Source organism: Panthera tigris, chromosome A2 (genome assembly GCF_018350195.1).
Source record: "Panthera tigris isolate Pti1 chromosome A2, P.tigris_Pti1_mat1.1, whole genome shotgun sequence".
Classification (NCBI taxonomy): domain Eukaryota; kingdom Metazoa; phylum Chordata; class Mammalia; order Carnivora; family Felidae; genus Panthera; species Panthera tigris.
The window spans coordinates 75,146,581-75,167,272 of NC_056661.1; the positions used below are offsets into that span (position 1 = coordinate 75,146,581).

General features: G+C 47.6%; 1 gene segment (V, D, J or C); it reads left to right on the top strand.

The window, feature by feature from the left end:
* Positions 1-16,058: 16,058 nt before the first annotated feature.
* LOC102953986 overlaps positions 16,059-20,692 on the top strand; it is a 37,550-nt gene continuing 32,916 nt past the window's right edge. The window contains 2 exon segments of the C gene segment in view: positions 16,059-16,257; positions 16,353-16,631. Coding sequence covers positions 16,215-16,257; positions 16,353-16,631 — 322 coding nt within the window.

Here is a 20,692-nt window from a genome sequence, read left to right on the forward strand (position 1 = left end):
CATTATGAAAGTAGCAGGCGTTTCTCTAGCCCCAGATATTTAATAAGAGCTGGTGTTGTTTCACTACCCTACTTGCGTATTATATTAAAGAACATCAGGAACACAGAATTGGATTCCTCATAACATTGGTGAATAAAGCCCTATAATCATTTGTCTACACATGGACTTCTTTTAGGTTACTCATTTTATTCTACTTACATGATGATGACTTACTCAATATGTCAACAAATACCATAGAATCCATTATGTAACCGAAGAACAAAAGCATTACAAATAATCTGCATGCTACTTTCTTAGTTCATCAACCAGAAGAGCACAGAATTTAATGATAATCTCGCAAACTTGTCCAGTTTCCTGTTTTGTTACTGCAGGAACAGGGCACATCCTGTTCTGTTAGATACAGGTCCTTGGTGGCTTTGTGGGAACTGAAATGAAACAAACTAGATAAAATGGTCCCCCTGCTCCCGTTTTAGTTATTTAGTGGGAAACATAACCCACTTATTTGACCATCTGCTTTATTTCTTCCTTTTGCTCCTCCAGATGAATGGTCTACCTCTCTTTACCTTGTCCTGGGCATTACGAGGCAGACCCTAATGGACTACACGGATGGTTTTCGTTATTCTCTGGTTGCTGCTTGGAAGCAGTCAATGGAAGCATCAGGAGGTGGCTGGAAAGTGGGAGCAGAGTGAGCTCAGTGCTCCCTCCCTGACAGGTGGCCTTGGGTTGGCTGCATCCTCCCCTGGAGCCAACATACAGGGCCCTCTACCCCAGGACAGAAGTTATGCTCAGGACCCAAGAGGTGTAGGTGGGAGTGGCCATTCCCTTTTATTCCGATTAACCCACTGGAGGAATTTTTTTCTTTTCTTTCAGGGCCTGGATCCACAGGATTGGAAATCTTGTGCCCAGAAAGAAATGCTTTTGTCTGGTAACATGGTGATGGTTCTTTGGACTTCAGTTTCTATTAGCCAACATCGGATAGAAATCGGAGCAAAGATGTCCATTAGTGGAATCCACAGGGGTTAGTCTCAGGGGTCCCAGAGCAGGATGGGGAGCATCAATCCTGGGGATGAAACAGAAGATTTTGGAGAATCCACCTTTATGGCCCTCAGCATCCACACTTGTCCTTTGACCAGGAGAGAAATGGGTTCCCCCAAAGAAGGGGACACACAGAGTCCTAATTGAAAGTCTATCTTCTCTGTCACCAGGTGAAGATACATGAGGTTGACTTCCAGCAACCTTCCATGAAAGCTAGAAGACTACGTTTTCACACAATAAAAGTACCAATCAACTTAATGGAAACTATGGTTGTGTGCGATTCTGCTGGAGACCATCTCATTCCTGCATCTGCATGTGGGAAAAAGATACATAGAGAAAACAAGGAAGTTACCGCACAGTGTTACTAAGAAGACTGAGTATTTGTGCCACTCTCCGTAGTACTTGGTACTCTCCTACTCAGGGGAAAAGACACACTCAGCCCAAGCACCTGCTCTGAGCTCTCCAAGCATGACCCTTGTCTCTGACTTGGAGTCCATGGGAATCAGGAAAGAAAATAAGATTTTTTAGTGAAAGAAGCAAAGGTTGTTTGAGAAGAGGGGAGAAACGTGATCAAGACAGAGCCAGTTACAGGTCTTTCTAACCATCACATTTCACCTGCTGTGTCTAAGTGCTCAGTAATATGCAGAGATTTTAATATTAAAACTACCTGCGGGTTCCCTGGGCTGTTGAGTCTGTTAAGCCGTGAACTCTTGGTTTCGGTTCAGGTCATGGTCTCACAGCTATGGGATCGAGCCCCACTGCTGGCTCTACGCTGAGGGCGGAGCCTGCTTGGATTCTCTCTCTCTCTTTCTCTCGATCTGTCCCTCCCTTGCTTATGCATGCACTCTTTCTCCTTCAAAGTAAATAAATAAACTTTGGAAAACAAGCAAGCAAGAAAACAAAAACAAAAAACACCTAAGTGAATGTCTCTCTCTCTTTTTGTTTAATTGATGTCTGTGCTAGGCCTTGACCGGGGACTCCCACAGGGGGTACAGCTGGCTCCTTCGCTGCTGCTGCTTGAGCCTCAGGTTTTCCTTGTACTTGTTCAGCAGGCGGAGCATGGCACGTGTCTTCTTGGGCCGCAGATCTAAGGGCTTGTACTTCTTAGCCTGGAGAATCTCCTGAGGTTCTCTGGTTGATGAGGGTGAGAACAGGGCATGATCTCACAGCTCGTGGGATCTCGTGGGGCATGATCTCACAGCCCCACATCGGGCTCTGTGCTGACAGCTCAGAGCCTGGAGCCTGCTTCAGATTCTGTGTCTCCCTCTCTCTTTCTCTGCCCTTCCCTCGCTCACACTCTGTGTCTCTCGCTCTCAAAAAATAAATAAACATTAAAAAAAAAAAAAAAGGAAGAAAAGAAAAGAAAAAACTATCCTGAGCTCAATGTGGAGAGGTGACCTCTCCAAAGCTGGTCCTTTCCTCTGCTCCAGGCTGTGTCCCCGAGCCCATTCTCGTGGCTGAACATAAAAAGCACCCAACACAAAACAGTCAACCTGAATATCCAGGTGCACCTGGCAATCTTCACAATTTTGATTTTTCTAGATGATTCTGAGGTAACAGAAATCACTTTTCCCACAGTACTAGGGTGTGGGTGCAGTTGGTAATGGATAATATAACTATGAAAATTGTGATATTTAAGATGTCTTTAGACTTAATCAACCTTGATATGATAATATAACGTTGGTCGGACTATTCAAAGTCTTTGTGTCTCACCCACCTCAGGAATGAAACAAATGAGCTGAGCCCAAATTCTCGGGACATTTTGAGCTCCATCTGTGCAAAATCCCCTACCCTGGAGATAACGTGGGCCCCTCAGTAATACTCAAAATATCAATCTCCCTTCAACAAACTTTGATGGAGCCTCCACCATACCCGGTCCTGTACATTCTAATAAGATACTTTCAGTGTTTTCATGAATCGGTCATTTAAACAACCATTTCATTGGCAAATATTTACTTAGGAAAGGAGGTCTGGGTGGCCTCTGGCTGGTTTGCCTTTGGTGTGTGTGGCCAAAGTGTCCTTGGTGAAGCTCACCTTAGCCAAAAGGAGAAGAGTAGGAGGTAAATGACTCGAAAGATGTGTTTGCACCCAAAGGATTGTTTGCTCCATACATAAGGCCACTGTCCTTCCCAGGTATGTGTAACCAAGGCACTAAGGAACCATGTGGAAATCTGAGATTTTAATTGATTTGGGATGACATCTCGTGAGTGCCTTCATATTTCGCTAATTTCTCTCTCTCTAAACTGTAATACTCAGATCTCGGAGTCACTCCTCTGCGGAGTCGGACAATGAGAGGGTGCCACAAGAGGAAAGGGTTTGGTTGTATTAGAAAATGGGGAAGACGAATGAAGGAACATCCCCTGAAAAGAGCAAAGATAAACTTCTGCGCCAGCTATTCCCACCCCTTCCTGCATATGCTGGAGGTGTTGGCCTTGACCCAGGCCTTCAGTACAAGGTCAGGGTCTTAGTTGGGCTCTTTGAAAAGGAGGTGTGTCTAAATTATAAATCTCCCACCAAAAACACAGAAGGGAGGCAGAGGAGTTAGTGAGCCTGAGGAACCAATTTCCTCGAGATCATTTAGACTTTCTCTTCATTAATCATGTTAGCAATGCCATTAAGCTGTATATAGACTTTGAAATTTCAATTGTAAATGGGTTTAATTCCACTCAGACTTCCCCAAACAGCTTTTTTTTCCTCCCTCCCCCACCCACATATAGTAGTGGGAGTTTTCCTTTTGGGGCTGGAGGATCAGTAACACGTTTTCTTTGCTTTGCTTTGCTTTCTTTCTGTTTTGGTCTTTTCAATCAGTTGACTAACTTTATAAGAAGGTAACAAACATAGTAATATTTTATTTGTATAATTTTGCTCTATACGGAAGTCAGTCACATAATCTTAAAGTTGAACCACCCCATTTTACAGATGAAAGAATAGAGGTCTAGGGAAGCTGGTCCCCAAATCCCATATGGAGTCACTTTCAAGGAGAAGAGGAAGGCGGAGGGCCCGGGGTCTCGTCCAGGGCTGATGCGTGCACCTGCCCTGAGGATCATTTCCCCCACAGGAGAGTGAGCGCCAGGCATGGGTGAGGGTGCTGCGAAGTCAGCCACACTGTTTCCTGGGCTTCTGATCAAGGAGTCTCTGCACAGGAACCAGCAGTGGGCGGGGCGGCAACTTAGAAACTGGAGTCAGGAGTTTAATTCCAGTCTCAGCTTTCAAACATTTTGTGGCCCATCTCCAGAGAGTCCTTCACCCTTGATACTATTTGCACCATATTTTATTTGCACATTCTTTAGGGCAGATAGTCAGATTTTTAAATTGCCAGTGTATAAGAGTGCTTTTAATAGAAATAAATGTGGGTCCCAGTGGAAGCCAAAACTACAAATTTTATAGCTGCTACATTTTTAAAAAAGGAAAAAGAATGAGTAAAATTCACTTTAGGACTATTTTTATTTAGTAATCCCAAATATCCAAAGTCATTTCTCACATGCAATGAATATAGAGATTATTAAAGAGATATTTAATCTTCTTTCTATAGTCTCCAGAATATGACTTGTATACTACACAAGCAGCCCATCATGGCGAGGACTAGTGCACTGGCTACATTTCAAGTGCTCAGTAGCCACATGGGGCTGGTGCCTGGTGCTCGTGGCTGCTGCCTTGAGCAGCTCAGATCCTGCCCCAGATGCTTCAGAAGCTCCGCCCCGGATGATCCTTGAAAAGTGCGTCCAGACAGGACAGCTCCTGGGTCTGCACCAGCCTGCCAGCCAGGGGCTCCTTAGCCTCCTGGGTTATGTGCAGTGGACCCACGGAGGGGGCACTGGGGAGAGCCAGGGGTGCTGAGGGCTGACTCAGGGCACCCCAGGAACCCAGAGGTGGTGGAAGGTATCAGGCCTGGAGGGCCCAGATTCAGAGACCTTTATGTGCAGCCGGGGGTGGGAAGGTGGGAGCCAGGCCAGCGCGAGGGGCGTGCGGTTCCCAGACAGCACAGTAATACATGCCCTCGTCATGCTTCTGCATCTTCAGCACCCAAAGGGTACAGGTGCTGCCATCCTTGGCCTCTGTGGCCGTGACATTGTCTGCTTTCTCGACAGATTCCCACTGCACACCCTAATGGAACATGGCCAGTTAGTGAAGCCTTTGGGGGACCTTTCCCTCCTGGTAGTGGTACCAGTGGGTGTAGCTGACCTTGGTTCCAGCCGGGCATGGAAGGGTGGGGAGCTGCCCTCACGAGCCACGACCACAGCCGGCTGCTCCAGCCTGACCTCCTCTGTGCAACCTGCAAAGGGGACCTCCATGAGGCAGGGGAGGCCTAGAGCCTCAGTCACCCTGTGCACCCTGCACCAGGGAGGGAGTCCGGACTTACAAGGAAACAGGAAGGTGCACAGGAGAACAAGGGGACCCAGCATGATTCTACATCCTGCCAGGTGGACAAAAGCCCAGGATGACCTCGCAGCAGCACCTGCTAGGAGGTGACTGCAGAAAGCTGGTCAGGTTCCTAGCCTCCAGGTTGCCCTGGCAGGTAGTGATGAGAGAGAGGGGGGAGGGACTGAAGGGGCCAGAGGGCAGGGACAGGTCTGACCACATGAGGGAGGGGAGAGGGACCACCAATGGTCAGGTGCTGAGAAACACTGAAGAAAGTTGGTGCAGTAAAAGCACCAGCAACAATAATAATCTTGGACTACACTTGAGCACTAATTGGTTTCTGTTCATTGTTTGATTAAATCCTGAAAATAACCCTGTGGGATGACTATTGCTAACCTGGCTGGTATTTTACACAACTCTTCCAAAGCTGCATGCCTAAGGGGAAATAAGTGGGATGACAGCCTGGTCTGGCCGGAGACAAATCTCAAGCCTCAAATGGCCACTAACAGAGCAATGAGGGCGTGGCCTTCCTGGGGGGTGGGGACTAGCAGAGCAGCAATCCCCGCCTAAAAGGCACGCCCCCCCCCCCCTCCCATCCAAGCTGGCACTGGAGCATTGTCCCCAGAAGAGGCATCAGGAGATTAAATGCCCTCACATAACACGATAGCTGTGCAGTCGTGGGCGAGCTGTTTCTCCTCCTTTTCCTCATCTGTCAAAAGGGACCTCGTTCGTTTGCAGGCAGAGTGAACAGGAAATGTGAGCAAAGCGTGTAGCCTGTCCCAGGTGCATAGACAAGGCTCAGGAAATGTTGGGGAAGGGCATTTCACCTCAACACTGGCCTGGGTGCCGTCGATGATTTCTGGGATCCTCATAGTACAAAATTGTAGGGAATATTACTGTTTTTGGAAAATCAGGGGCATGTGTGAATGTGTGAGTGTGAGTGTGCATGTGTGTGTCCAAAGGCAGAAGCCTGCGTTGACCCAGGGGCAGTGGAGACCAGGGGGCGGAACCAGGTCCTGCAGTCCCAGGGTCAGATCCTCAGGAATGGTCAAGTCAGGGCCTTGTGAAGGGGCAGCTGAGGAACGCATCTGAAATGAAATTTTGAGAGATAAAGGGAGCATTGACTTCCAACTGAAATGCAGGTTCCTTTTCAGTTATGCCAAGTGTATCAGGGCCTCCTGGGTATAGTTACGGTCATCACATATGATAATTACAGCCTGACCGCCTAGAGGGAGAGGGCAGCTCCAGTCCAGGCCCCGCCACTTGGAAGATGTGCATCCTTGGGAAAGTCACTGTAAATGAAAATAATAATACTCTGGAGACAACATCCACCCTGGGCCAGTGATTGGGCCATACTGGTTGCTTTGTAAATAAATCCTATCAGCCTAAATACAATGTAATTCTTATAACAGTTTATTCCTGTTTATTAACATGTTTATTAACATGTCAGGGTAGTTACAACAACCGCATTGACAGATCAGCTAATTAGAATCTTAAAATGCTTCACCTGTTCTAGATCATGTAAGTAATGGAGTCTTGATTCAAATCCAAGTCTAATAAATGCCAAAATCCATGACGCTATCGATTCCTAGTAAATAAAAAGTTTTATGTGTTATAATTATATATATATATAGATAGATCATGAAGATGTTATAATTATATATATATGCATATACACATATATGCATACACCATGAAGACTATTTCAGAGACGTTGCAGAACTCAAGAATGTCTCTCAGGTGCCAGTAAGCAAAAAGCATAAACTATTCTTGAAGAGCAGTCCTTCAGGTAATAATGCTGGACCTCAGAACACAGTAGAAATTCTTTTACCTCTTGCATATTACTAGTTGCTTGCCTTTTGTGAAATACTAATTTTTTAAAGGCCGTAACAAAATCATTGATCCATTAGATAATAACAAATAATCTTTATTGAATGTCAAACATTGTACATATTGATTCCTTCCTTGTAAGCATAAAGTAGGTGTTCTTCATCCCATTCTGCAGATGAACAGAGGCTTATTAGGGACGTTAGGTAACGTACTGGAGATTGCCTGGCTAAGAAAGAGCACAGCAAGAACTTCAAGTCCACCAGGCTCTTGAAGACTGTGACCCACATAACAGGCTTGGATGTTTGTGATGCAGGGATTACTTTCTGTCCTCCTTTTGCTGTCGCTTTGAATGCAAAATGTGATCTTAGAGTTTGCATTTATTGTCAATTATGTGCTTCCCACTTAAAAACTAGTCGTTTGCTTGTTACTTACCCTGACTTCTCGCGCCCCCTCCTGGCCAGTTCAGGTATGTCATGCATGTTATAGGCCATCTGTATTCCAGCCCAGGTAAGTGGAAAATCTTACAACCAAAAACTTTTTTGCTAACAAACTATGAAGCAGTGCTATAAGACAGATTCCAACTAGTTTGACAACTTGCCTGTTACTCAGGGGATTGTTTGACTCAGCACTGATGGCACCTTTTCCTGGGGAACACCTTCCTTCCTGCAGAAATCAACACCATCATCAAAACCAAAGCACAAAGCAAATGAAAAACTTGGTCAGCTCAGACCAGTGGCCTATAGTGTGCATTTTGTTAGAGACAAGCCAGTGCAAAAGATAGTAGATTGAGAGCATCTTATAAATGCATAAAGTGATAGTAAGATGGTGAAGAAATATTGATTCAATATAACAGTTTCCACCCCACAAAGGGAATTCCGAGGGGAAAGAAGAGAGGAGGCAGCAGGATGTGGAAGCTCAGGACCGGCGCCCGCGAGCACAGAGAGCGTCGGCGGCGAGTCTCGTCCGGAGCTGAGCGAACACGAGAGAAGCTGGAGGAAGCCGCGGCCGAATCGCAGGTGCAGGTGTGAGCTCACTGCCTGCTCGTGACCGTGAGCGTACCCGCTGCTCCACGTTTTCATCGACGCCAGTTCTGCCCTGTTAGTGCCTTTGAACGTGGTGGCATCACACTCGCATTCAAGTGTCAGTCACATTAGCAGGACCAGTGACCCCCGGATGACATTCCCAGGGAAATGTGTCCTGAGGTGTTAGTGACAGGTGACAGCCAGCAGGCGCAGCAGGACAAGTGCCTGTCACTGGCAGTGGAGGGATTCATGCAGTGGCTGCAACCAGCGGCAGAAGGAGCAGCACAGAGGAGCAGTGAGCCTAGTGGACAGACGGAGGGACAGACACGGATCGACGGGAATGCGATGCCGTTTATATAGATGTAAAGACGCATTATTCACAAGCAATTCTCTGTAGATTTCACAAGTACATAGGACACCAAACATATCAGACAATTCTCACTTGTGCCTGAAGAAATGGAGATTTTACAAGAAGGAGCCGCTTACCTAAAACTCCCAAGCACACCGAGTACACAAGTGGAAAAAGAGGTCTCCTGCCTGGTATTTCTGGGCTCTTCCACTCACTAAACTGAGTCTTTGCTGTAAGAGAATTCACTTGCTGGGAATCCAGGGATTATAAGGTGTAGGACATACCTTAAATGGCCAGCAGGGGGTGCAAGAAGTCAGCATAAGTAACAAGCAAAGTACCACCGTTTTTAAGCAGGAAGCACAATATTGAGAAACAGAGGGAAGTATAACCACATCACATTTTGCATTCAAAGCAACAGCTCACTGAGGACAGAAATTAAGCCCCGAATCACAAACATCCAAGAAGTTTACTTAGAGCACAGGCCATGAGAACCTGGCCGACTCGAAGTTCTGGCTGTGCTCTTTCTCAGCTAGGCAAGCTCAAATACACCTCTGTCTCATCCGCAGAATGGGATGAGTAATACCCAAGGAATTGCAAGGAAGGAATGAATATGTGCAGTGTTTGACATTCAATAGGTTATTTGGTATTATTTAAGGGATCAATGATTGCCGTTATGACCTCCAAACTATTGGTCATCACAAAAAGCAAACTACTACTAATTCAGCAGTGCTAGAAGAATCTCTACTACGTTCAGGAGTCCAGCACTGTCACCCGAATGACTGCTCTTCAAGAATAGCTCATGCTCTTTGCTTACTGGCATGTGAGAGAAATTCTCGGGTTCTGCGACCTCTTTGGAATTTTCTTTATGGCCCTTTACTTTTTAGAGCTTAAAAGAAACTATATGTACACATGGAATTCTACTTATATGCAGTGGATGCTGTGATGGGTTTTGGACTCTGTTAGACTTGGGTTTGAGTCAAGGCTCCTTGACTGACTTGCATGACCCTGAGCAGGTGAAATGTCTTCAGACTCCAATTAGTTGATCTGTCAGATGTGGTTGTTAGAAGTACCTTGACGTGTTATTACAAGGAACAAATGGTCATAAGAATTACTCTTAAGACTGCCTGATCGTATTTATTTACAAAGCAACCACCTTGGCCGGATCTCTTGCCCTTAGTGGATGATGTCTCCAGAGTAGGCATTATTATTCCCATTCACAGTGACTTTCCCAAGGACACACATCCTCCAAGTGGCAGGGCTTGGACTGGAGCTGTCATTCTGTCCTTGTCAATGTAATAAATCTTCACAGACTCAGGAGGTGTCATTCAGAGCTTTCAAATGTCCCTGTTGGGCAGCTCCATGCTGAGAAGGACCTCTCCCCTCAGCCACCGTGTGTCAGATCACAGCATCAGCTTCCCAGAGAGCTGGGGCCCCCGGCTGGACCCCACGACTGGACCGCTCACCAGACAAGCGAGTCTGGAAGGCTGGCCACACGTGGAGGCGTCTGAACGGGCAGGTCCCTGAAGGCCGCGTGCACCTGGCAGCCACGGAGCCCGTGGGAAAGGCAGGCAGGATGTGGAGCTTTGGCTGAGGTTTCCGGGCTGCCCTCAACTCTTCTGGAAAGTGCCCTGGCCCAGCCCCACCCCGGCACCAGCAGGGGATGGGGTTGCTTTCTGGGAAGCTGCGGGAGGCCCCAGCAGCACCGGGCCCGGAAGAGTGAACTGGGCCCTAGTGAGGCTTCCTCTCTCCCCCACTGTCAGCCCCTGTTTTAGTCCAGTGTGTTCAGTAGTGATTTGCATAAAGTCACGTTCCCATCCATGTCCCAGCCCAGACTGCGTGAGAATTCTGTTCATGACAGTTTCTTCTAATCTTCTATGCAAGGAACACAGAATATAATTCAGTGTTATTGACACCCTGATAATAATATTCTAAAACATATGGTATCTCATACACGTATATTAAATGTATAGCATCTTCTAAGCCTTTCTCCAAGTACTCTCCATACAGAGGCATGTGGTCATTATGAACACTACTGATCTGTGTCACTGTGGTCACAAAACAGCACAGAGAGACCCATTTCAAGGTCATGATATCGTAGGACATTCTAATAATTCATGATAGACTATTTTTCACACTGTCACTAGGTAACACCTCACAACCAGCTGATAGAAATACAAGGTGTGCATGTGATGACCTTGTCCCCCAGGGCCGCAGTGTTGGGGACAGTTCTATCACTGCCATCATCGTTCTGATCACTTGATATGTGGCAGGTGCGATCATCAGGAGACACTGAAGGAGTAAACGTACATTTGTGAGCTTGGGCCCATCCTGCCCCCTTAGCACAGACCACAGGCCTGTATCCCACAGGCCCCAGGGGACAGAAAAGAGAAGCAGAGAGAAGGGAAAATGGACAGAAGAGGCTCCTATGAAGAGGGCACTGAGAGGACAGGAAGTGGTCATCAGAAGACAGGGAAATACACAGATGTCAGAATAACAAAGAATTTCAAGTAGCTACTGTGACCATTGAAGGAGAGGTAGAGAGAGAGAGAGTGGAAAGTCAATAAGAGAGAGAGAGAAATAGAAATAGAAACTGGGTGTTAGAGATGGCCAAACAGATGTAGGGAGGCAGATACGCAGACACAGATAAGAGACATGTAGAGAGAAACAGAGAGAGAGGGAGAGAGATCAAGAGGAGACAGAGGAGAGATAGAGAGAAATAAAGAAGGAGGAGAGCCAGCTGGAAAGGGAGACATGGAGACAGATGCAGAGGGACGGACAGCAACAGGAAATGAGAAAGGCAAAGAGCTGGACATGGCGAGGGAGACAGAGGGACGTCAGGAGGGGACAGGGACACAGAAGGGCAGTGGGAGCAGCGCCAGTGCGGGTGATGGAGCTGTGACCCCCCCCCCCCGGGTGACACGTGTCCGAATCCAGTGTCTCATGAGGGGCTGCAGGAGGGCGATTCCCTCCTTCTCCAGTTCTCTCTCACATACTGGTCCTGAGCCCATGAAGTGAAGCTGTCGTTCATCAGCTCTGTGCTGTCCTGAAACATAGTTTGTATGGAGACGGGCGCGTACGTGGTGACTCTGTACTATTGTGTCATTTCTGGTTTCAGTCATTTCTCACCTGAGCCCTGGTGCTCGTGGTAAGAAATGGTGTTTGATCCCACAGCATAGATGCCAGGAGTGCTCAGAGTTCCGGGTTATTATGGCTTTCACTTTTCTCAGTGGATATCTTCAAAGGGAGTAATTTTCAGAGACGAGGATTCAATTATAGATCACAGTTTTGCTAATCCTTAAAAATTGTATATTTGCCTTTCCCCTTATACTGACATCTTGCTAAGTAACACTCTCAACATGAATTTAAAAATATGAATATAAACAAATTGTAATCACCACTAACAACACTAAGCCCACAGGATGCAATTTAAGATTTTTTCATTCTCTCCCTTTCCCCTCACCCCCTCTAGGGCACCTTGTGCTCATGAATAAACTCTGAGGCCAATACTGAGCTCTTTTTTGTGCTGTAGCTTATAGCTTCTGTAACATTCTGGTGGAGGAGATTTCTCCTGTTGGTTTTGGTTTTTTAAGAATTACCCTTCCACTCTAGTGTGATACATGGTATACATTCTTAATTTTGAAACCATGCCCCATCTGGCCCAGCAGGGATTTTCCCGGACTGCAGACACTCACACTTGCCTGGGACAGTCGGCTCTTGGAGCTGTTCCTGTGACAGCCTCGTGTCCCCTGCACGTGGTCCCTGGGCAGAAGATGGTCAGCCAGAGTCCCTGCCCTTCCTCCCTTCCCAGCTTCTGCGATGACACCTGTTATTGTACTCTTTTTGATTACAGCCATCTATCAGGTGTGAGGTGCCAGCTCAATGTGGATTTGATTTACATTTCCCTGAATTCCAGGTAAACAACAAAATCATTGTAGTTTATGTCCAAATATTGCATTGCATTTTGCAATTTCCTGTAAATCTGACAACCTTTGTGAGGCTGCTTTTTTACTTGAGGAGGAAATTCTCTGTCAAGTTAATTTGTTTTGAGTGCGTGCACACACACACACACACACACACACACACATTTACCTTTGAGAAGGGTCCAATGCACACCAACATAACTGATCCTAATTTCTTCTAATAAAGCTGGTTCCATGATTATCAGATTTGCTCAGCTGTTTTCCAAAGTCCAATGTGAGGAATGTCTTAAGGAGCCTGACAGTCGTCATCTGTTGACTGGGAACACTAATGCGTGCCTCACAGCATTTTACAATTCTCAAGGGTTACGAAAGTAACGTTTATGTTTGAAAAAGGGCCTGGTCCCAGCGTTGAGATGTAGTGGGTGCTCTGATGTAGATACTGAATTAGAAATGACAGGTCCACTCAATGTGATGTGTTCACGGTACTGAGGAGGGACGGGGGTTCGAATCCTGCTTCAGCTGCTCATGATCTTGTTATACTGAAGGAATCACCTGCTTTTGGGAGCTGTTCTCTCATCTTTAAAGATGAGAAACAACGAGGCATCTGGAATGAGGGTTTTCTTCTTCAGCTTGAAGTGTTTAAAGTTCTGTGATTCTGTAGCAAAGTATGAATGTCCAGGATGCTACCCATGATTTAGTTTTTAAAAAATGGGATTATTAATCTAACAAATGAGAAATAAATTTTAGAAAAAATGTGGATTCAACACAAAGTGTTATAAACATGTAAGTGGAAGAAAAAAGGAAGAATATTTTATGGACAGTCCAGTTATCAAAATATACAAATATCTTTCCTCTTTTGGGCTTTCGGGCTTGTCCCATTCACCGAAAGTTGACCTCATGTCTGCATCCCTTTATTCCACGTGACCAAGGGAAGCGGTCACACTGGACGAGATCTCAGACTCTCTGCTGGGAGGAGGGGAGCTGCCCCAAGTGAGGCGAGCACGCCAGCCTCTCAGAGGTTAACCGAGCAGGTCCAAGCTTCAGCACCTGGCCCTCTGCACAGGGTCTGCCTGAGTCCACACCTGCTGTGACCCAGCCGCCTCTCCCCTGGGGCTAAGGTCTGGGGCCATCAGAGCAGCTTCATTCAGGCAGCAGCGGGATGACCTGGGGGGACAGGACGTCCTGCTCCCTCAAGTGCAGCGTAATTTCTCTCTTCCTGGAGTCAGTGGGGTCCTGATCAGAACCCTCCACTCTCCACATAAGGGTGGTTACTCTTTCTCTCTTGCTGAAGAGTTTTCCCTATTATTTCTTTAAACATGAGCATCTTTTAAGAAATATGACCTTTAGTGCCACTTAGAGAAGAGCAGGCACACTCCACAGCAGGAAGAGTAGAGGAAAGGTGAACAATGGTCACCTGCTGACATACATCTCCAGGCCCAGGATGGAGCCGCTCTTGCCCAGGGTCCCAGGTCAGCAAGCAGGACAACACCTCACCAACTGAATGCTACATGTCCCTGTCAATGCTGCCCTTGACCAGAAACAGTATATCCCAGCCAGCTGGTCCCCATCACCAGGAATCTGTAATGATTTCCCTGTTCTAAATAGGATCAGATATGCACCCCAGCCAATCAGCCTGAGCCAAAAGCTCTCTCCTTATTCCCTCAGTGACTTGCTAGCCTTGTAGGGAGATCCCTGAACCCCACCTAATCCTGCCTGTTCCCCCTTGGCTGCTTCTAAGGCTCTATAGACTCCCTCTTGCCCAAATCCCTGGGGAACGGTGTCCACTGCTTGTGAGGCACTGAACGTCCCAAACCATGGATTATTCTTCTTTCAATAAAGGACATCACAGTCTACAAACTAAATTGTTTCACTTTTGCCATTTGACACACCCAAGAGAGTATTTGGCTGGAGGTTGGAGACAGACTTCATTACCCACTAAGGATGGTCATGGCCAACAATTTTTGGCCTTTAGTTTGAGCAGTATTTGAACAAACATGGTAAAAGTCATTGAGAGAAACAGATTTTTGAATGCTGACCATGTGAAATAAGATTTGTTTTCATAAAAGAAGAGAAGGTTGTGGATTTTCTCCCCCAAAGTAAGATTTTCCTATCAGTAAAAATCTAGGAAATAGAGAAAGGAGGAAGAAAATGTCACCCAATTTGTCACCACCCACACTGCTCACCTTCTATATTGATACTCTTTCCACCTGCCGTTTTGTTGGTCAGATGTCTCCCCCATTGTCACTCTCAGTTCCACTTAACACTTAATAAGCACAGCTGCCCTAGACACCTGTTGAGGGTCTGAATGATGGGCCTGGAATATTCTTTTAGCAGAATATTCCAGTCAACACCTCACCAACTCAGCACTACCCCAACCTGCATTTTGGGACACATGAGCCTTAAATCCCAGTTATAGCTCAGCGTGTCTGCCCTCCAGTTTTACCAGGAACAGGAGCACGGGAGCTGGGTCTGGTCATGGGTGCTGCAGGACCCAGCCCTCCAGCCCAGCCAAGTCCTTTTCCTGGCTGTCCCCACTGCCCTCGCCCTCCAGGAGGTCAGGCTATAATGAGTATAACTAATTATCATAACTACACCCAGGAAGCCTTGGTATACTTGCCATAAATGAAAAGGAATATTCGTTTCAGTTGGAAGTCAATGCAAACTTTATCTCTCAAAATTTCATTTCAGACACATTCCTCAGCTGCCCCTTCACGAGGCACCACCTTTAGCATTTCTGAGGATCTGACCCTGGGACTGCAGGACCTGGTCCCACCGCCTGGTCTACACCGCCCCTGGGTCAATGCAGGCTTCTTCCTTTGGATGCACACACACACACACACACACACACACACAGGTGTGCCCACCCAAGCCAACATCCCTTTTTTTCAAAACTAATCCTATGCTATGAGAAAACATCTACTCCCCAGAAAACTACTGCCAATAGTCCAGTGTTGAGGTGAAACACCCGTCCCCAACATTTCCTGAGCCTTGTCTATGCACCTGGAACAGGCTACACGCTTTGCTCACATTTCCTGTTCACTCTGCCTGCAAACAAACGAGGTCCCTTTTGACAAATGAGGAAAAGGAGGAGAAACAGCTCGCCCACGACTGCACAGGGCATTTAATCTCCTGATGCTACCTCTGGGTACAATGCTCCAGTGCCTGCTCGGGAACCCCGTGCCTTTTAGGGGGGGATTGCTGCTCTGCTTGTCCCTGCCCCCCAGGCAGGCCGCACACCCATTGCTCTGTGAGTGCCAAGTGGCCATTTGAGGCTTGGGATTTGTCTCCAGCCAGACCCGGCTGTCATCCCACCTGATTCGCCTTAGGCATGCAGCCTTGGAAGAGACACTGAGCAGAAACCTATTAGTGCTCTGCTCAAACAAAGTCGATGTCCAATCAAAAATTGCTATTATTAGTGGTGCTCTTACTGCACCAAAGTTCTTCAGTGTTTCTTAGCACCCTGACCACTGGTGGTCCCTCTCCCCCTTGTGGTCAGACCTGTCCCTGCCCTCCGGCTCCTCCCTCCCTCCTCCCTTCCTCCTCCCTCCCGCCTCCCTCTCACCAGTACCTGCAGGTGCCTCAGGGAAGCAGAGCTCAGAGCCTAACCTGCCCTCTGCCACCCATCCAGTCAGTCTCCATCCAGCAGGTGCAGCTGGGAGGTCACCCTGGGCTTCTCCCCACCAGCGGGGAAGCAGAACCATGCTGGGTCCCCTCGCCTTCCTGTGTGCCCTCCTGTTTCCAGGTAGGTCCCGACTCCTTCCCTGGTGCGGGGTGACCCTGGTGTGGGGTGAGCTGAGGCTCCTATCTTTCTCCGTCTCACCGCTGTCCCCCTTGCAGGTGGCGTGGCAGCGATCAGTCTGACTCAGCAGGCTGTGGCCGTGGGGCGTGTAGGCAGCTCGGCCACCCTGTCCTGCCAAGCCAGAGCCTCCGTCAGCTACATCCACTGGTACCTCCACCAGGAGGGGACTGACCCCAAGAGGATCCTCATGCTGGACATGTCAAGGTTACATGTGCAGAGGTATGGGGGCTTGGAAGTGGACAAAATTGATGCCAAGAAAGGCAAGAAAAGCAACAGCTGTGAACTGTCAGTGAAGAAGCTGCAGAAGAGCGATGAGGGTGTGTACTACTGTGCTGCCTGGGAAGCTCACAGCCCCACACCCTGCTCTCCTCCCTGAGCAAAAAGTCTCACTCTCCCAGGGCGCTCCAGGCCCGGACCTCCCAGGGTTGCTGGGTCCCTGGGGCTTCCTGGGGTCAACGGTCAGTACCCCTGACACCCACGCCCCCTCCGCGGGTCCACTGCACATAACCCAGGAGGCTAAGGAGCCCCTGGTGGACAGCCTGGTGCAGAATGAGGGAGCTGTCCAGTCTGGAGGCACTTTGTTTTTAATGTTTATTTATTCTTTTTTTTTTAAGGTTTATTTATTTTTGAGAGAGAGACAGAGAGAGGAAGGGTCAGAGAGAGAGGGACACACAGAATCTGAAGCAGACTCCAGGCTCCGAGCTGTCAGCACAGAGAACAATGCGAGGCTCAAACTCACGAACCGCGAGATCATGAGCTACAGTCGGACGCTTAACCGACTGAGCCACCCAGGTGCCCCAAATGTTTATTTATTCTTGAGAGAAAGAGGGAGAGAGAGGGAGAGAGACCGAGTATGATTGGGGGAGGGGCAGAGCCCAAGAGGGACTCTGAGCTATCAGCACAGAGCCCTAGGTGGAGCTCGAACTCACCAACCATGAGATCATGATCTGAGCCAAAGTCAGACACTTAGCAAACTGAGCCTCCCGGGCCCACCTAGAGACACTTTTCTAAAGATTGTCCAGGGTGGAGCTTCTGAAACATCTGGAGCAGGATCTGAGCTGCTCAATGCAGTAGCCACGAGCACCAGGCACCAGTCCCATGTGGCTACTGAGCACTTGAAATGTAGCCAGTGCACTAGTCCATGCCACGATGGGCTGCTTGTGTAGCATACAAATCATATTCTGGAGACTATAAAAAAAAGATGAAATAAATCCTTAAAAATTTCTATATTGACTGCACACTGAAATACTATTTTGAATATCATTCACTAAATAAAATTTGTCCCAGAATTATTTCTTTAACTTTGTTTATAACACAGCAGTTAGGAAATTATTAATTTGTCTCTCAAATTCTGTCTTACACTTATTTCTATTGAACAGAGCTGTGACGGATGGCCTTTTAAGATTCTGACCACATCCCCTGAAGAATGCAAGAATAAATTATCGTGCAAATAATTTCAAGGCCGAGAGACTCTCTGGGGATTCCGCACAAAATGGGTGCAAGCAGAGACTGGAAGGCAGCTCCTGACTCCAGTTTCTAAGTTACCGCCCCGCCCACAGCTGGTTCCTGTGCAGAGAGAGAGACTCCTTGATCAGAAGCCCAGGAAACAGTGTGGCTAACTTCGCAGCACCCTCACCCATGCCTGGCACTCACTCTCCTGTGGGGGAAATGATCCTCAGGGCAGGTGCACGCATCAGCCCTGGACGAGACCCCGGGCCCTCCGCCTTCCCCTTCTCCTTGAAAGTGACTCCATATGGGATTTGGGGACCAGATTCCCTGGACCTTTGTTCTCTCATCTGTAAAGTGAGGAGGTTTAACTGCTACAGTTGTGTGACTGATTTCTGTATTAAAGCAAAATTATACCAAAAATATATCACTATGTTCACTAACTTCTTATAAAGTTAGTCAACTTCTTGACCAAAAGAAAAAAAAAGAAAAAAGAAAGAAAAGAAATTGAAGAAAAGAAAAGCTATTTACTGATTCTCTGGCCCCAAATAGAAAGGCCCTGCTGTGTGGGGGGAAGATAAAGCTCTCTGAGGAGGTCTAAGCTGAATTAAATGCATTTTCAATTGAAAATTCCAACTTTATGTGACATAATAGCATTGGCAAAAATGATTAATGAAAGGGAAGTCTAAATGACTGGAAGTAAATTGGTTTCTCAGATTTGCTAAATCTTCCTCTGTCTCGATGAGCTTCTGTTTTTGTGGATGAAGATGTATATTTAAGACATGCCTGTCTGTGAAGGAGCCCAAACAACATCTGGACCCTCTACTGAAGTCCCAGGTCAAGGTTAAGGCCTCCAGCAAGTGCAGGAAGTGTGTGAGGGGGGGAGGGTTTGAGGGGGCAGAAAGTCACCTTCCCTCCCTCTTGGGGGTGGTCCCCTCATTTGTCCTCCCCATTTCCTAATACAACCGAACCCTCTCGTCTTGCTGCACCTTCTCAGTGCCTGACTCCACAGAGGGGTGACTCTGAGATCTGGTTATTATAGCTTAGTTAGAGAGGTTAGAAAAATATGAAGACACTCTCATGAGAAGTGATTCCAAGTCCATGTCAATCTCAGTTTTCCATGTGGATCCAATGTGCTTTTGATGTGCAGCCTGAGAGCACAGTGGCCTTGTACAGGGAGGAAACACCCCCTATGGGGAGGAGGAAACAAGTCTATGTTTGGAGTCATTTCTTCCTCCCGCCCTTCTCCTTTTGGCTAAGGTGAGCTTCACCCAGGACACTTTGGCCACACAAACCAGCCAGAGGCCAACCAGTCCATACAGAGAGGTATGGCTTGTTACGAACACTACTGACCTGCCTCACTGTGGTCACAAAACAACATAAAGAGACCCATTACGAGGTCATGAAATCGTAGGACATTATAATAAATCACGATAAAGAGACTATTTCTCACACTATCACTAGGTAACACCTCACAACCAGCTGATAGAAATATAAGCACTCATGTGCATGTGATGACCTTGTCCCCCAGGGCAGCAATGTTGGGGACAGTTCTGTCACTGCCATTATCGTTCTGATCACTTGATATGTGGCAGGTGCGATCATCAAGAGACACTGAAGGAGTAAACGTACATTTGTGAGCTTGGGCCCATCCTGCCCCCTTAGCACAGACCACAGGCTTGCATCCCACAGGCCCCAGGGGACAGAGAAGAGAAGCAGAGAGAAGAAGGGACGATGGACAAAGAGGCTCCTATGAAGAGGGCGCTGAGAGGACAGCAAGTGGACATCGGAAGACAGGGAAATACACAGATGTCAGAATAACGAAGAATTTCAAGTAGCTACTGTGACTGTGGAAGGAGAGGTAGAGGGAGAGAGAGTGTGTAAAGTCGATAAGGGAGAGAGATAGAAATAGAAACTAGGTGGTAGATAGAGATGAACAGAGACAGAAACACAGAGACAAATAAGAGACATGTAGAGAGAAACAGAGAGAGGGAGAGAGATCAGGAGGAGACAGAGGAGAGATAGAGAGAAGTAAAGAAGGAGGAGACCCCGCTGGAAAGGGAGATGTGGAGACAAAGACGCAGAGGGACGGACAGCAACAGGAAATGAGAAAGGCAAAGAGCTGGACACAGCGAGGGAGACAGAGGGATGTCAGGAGGGGACAGGGACACGGAAGGGCAGTGGGAGCAGCGCCAGTGCAGGTGACGGAGTTGTGACCCCCTTCCCCTGGGTGACACGTGTCTGAATCCAGTGTCTTATGAGGGGCTGCAGGAGGGTGATTCCCTCATTCTCTTACAATTAGGACTCTGGGGGTTCCCTTCTTTGGGGGCGTGGATTTGTCTCCCAGTCAAAGAACAAGTGTGGATACTGAGGGACATTAAGGGTGGATTCTGCTGGAACCTTCTGTTCCCCCCCAACTTTCCCCACCCTACTCTGTGACCCTCTGAGACCAACCCCTATGGATTCCACTAATGGGCATCTTTGCTCTGATTTCTCTTTAATGGTGGCAAATCAAAATTGAAGTTTAAAAAATCATCACCATGTCACCAGACATGAGCATTCCTTCTTGAGCACTAGATTTTCAAGCCTGTGGATCCAGGGCCCTGGGAGAAAAGAAACAGATTCCTCCAGTGGGCTAATTGGTATAAAAGGGAATGGCCACTCCCACCTGCACCTTTTATTTCCTGAGCATAAAGCTCTGTCACTGGGGTAGATGACCTTATATGTTGGGCCCCGGGGGATGCTGCAGCCAACCTAACCGTCAGGGAGGGAACCCTGAGCTCACTCTGCTCCCAACTCCCAGCCTCCTCCTGATGCTTCTACTGACTGCTTCCAAATAGCAACCAGAGAATAAGGAAACCCATCCATGTGGTCCACAAGGGTCCACCTCGTAATGCCCAGGACAAGGTAACCGGAGGCGGACAGTCCGTCT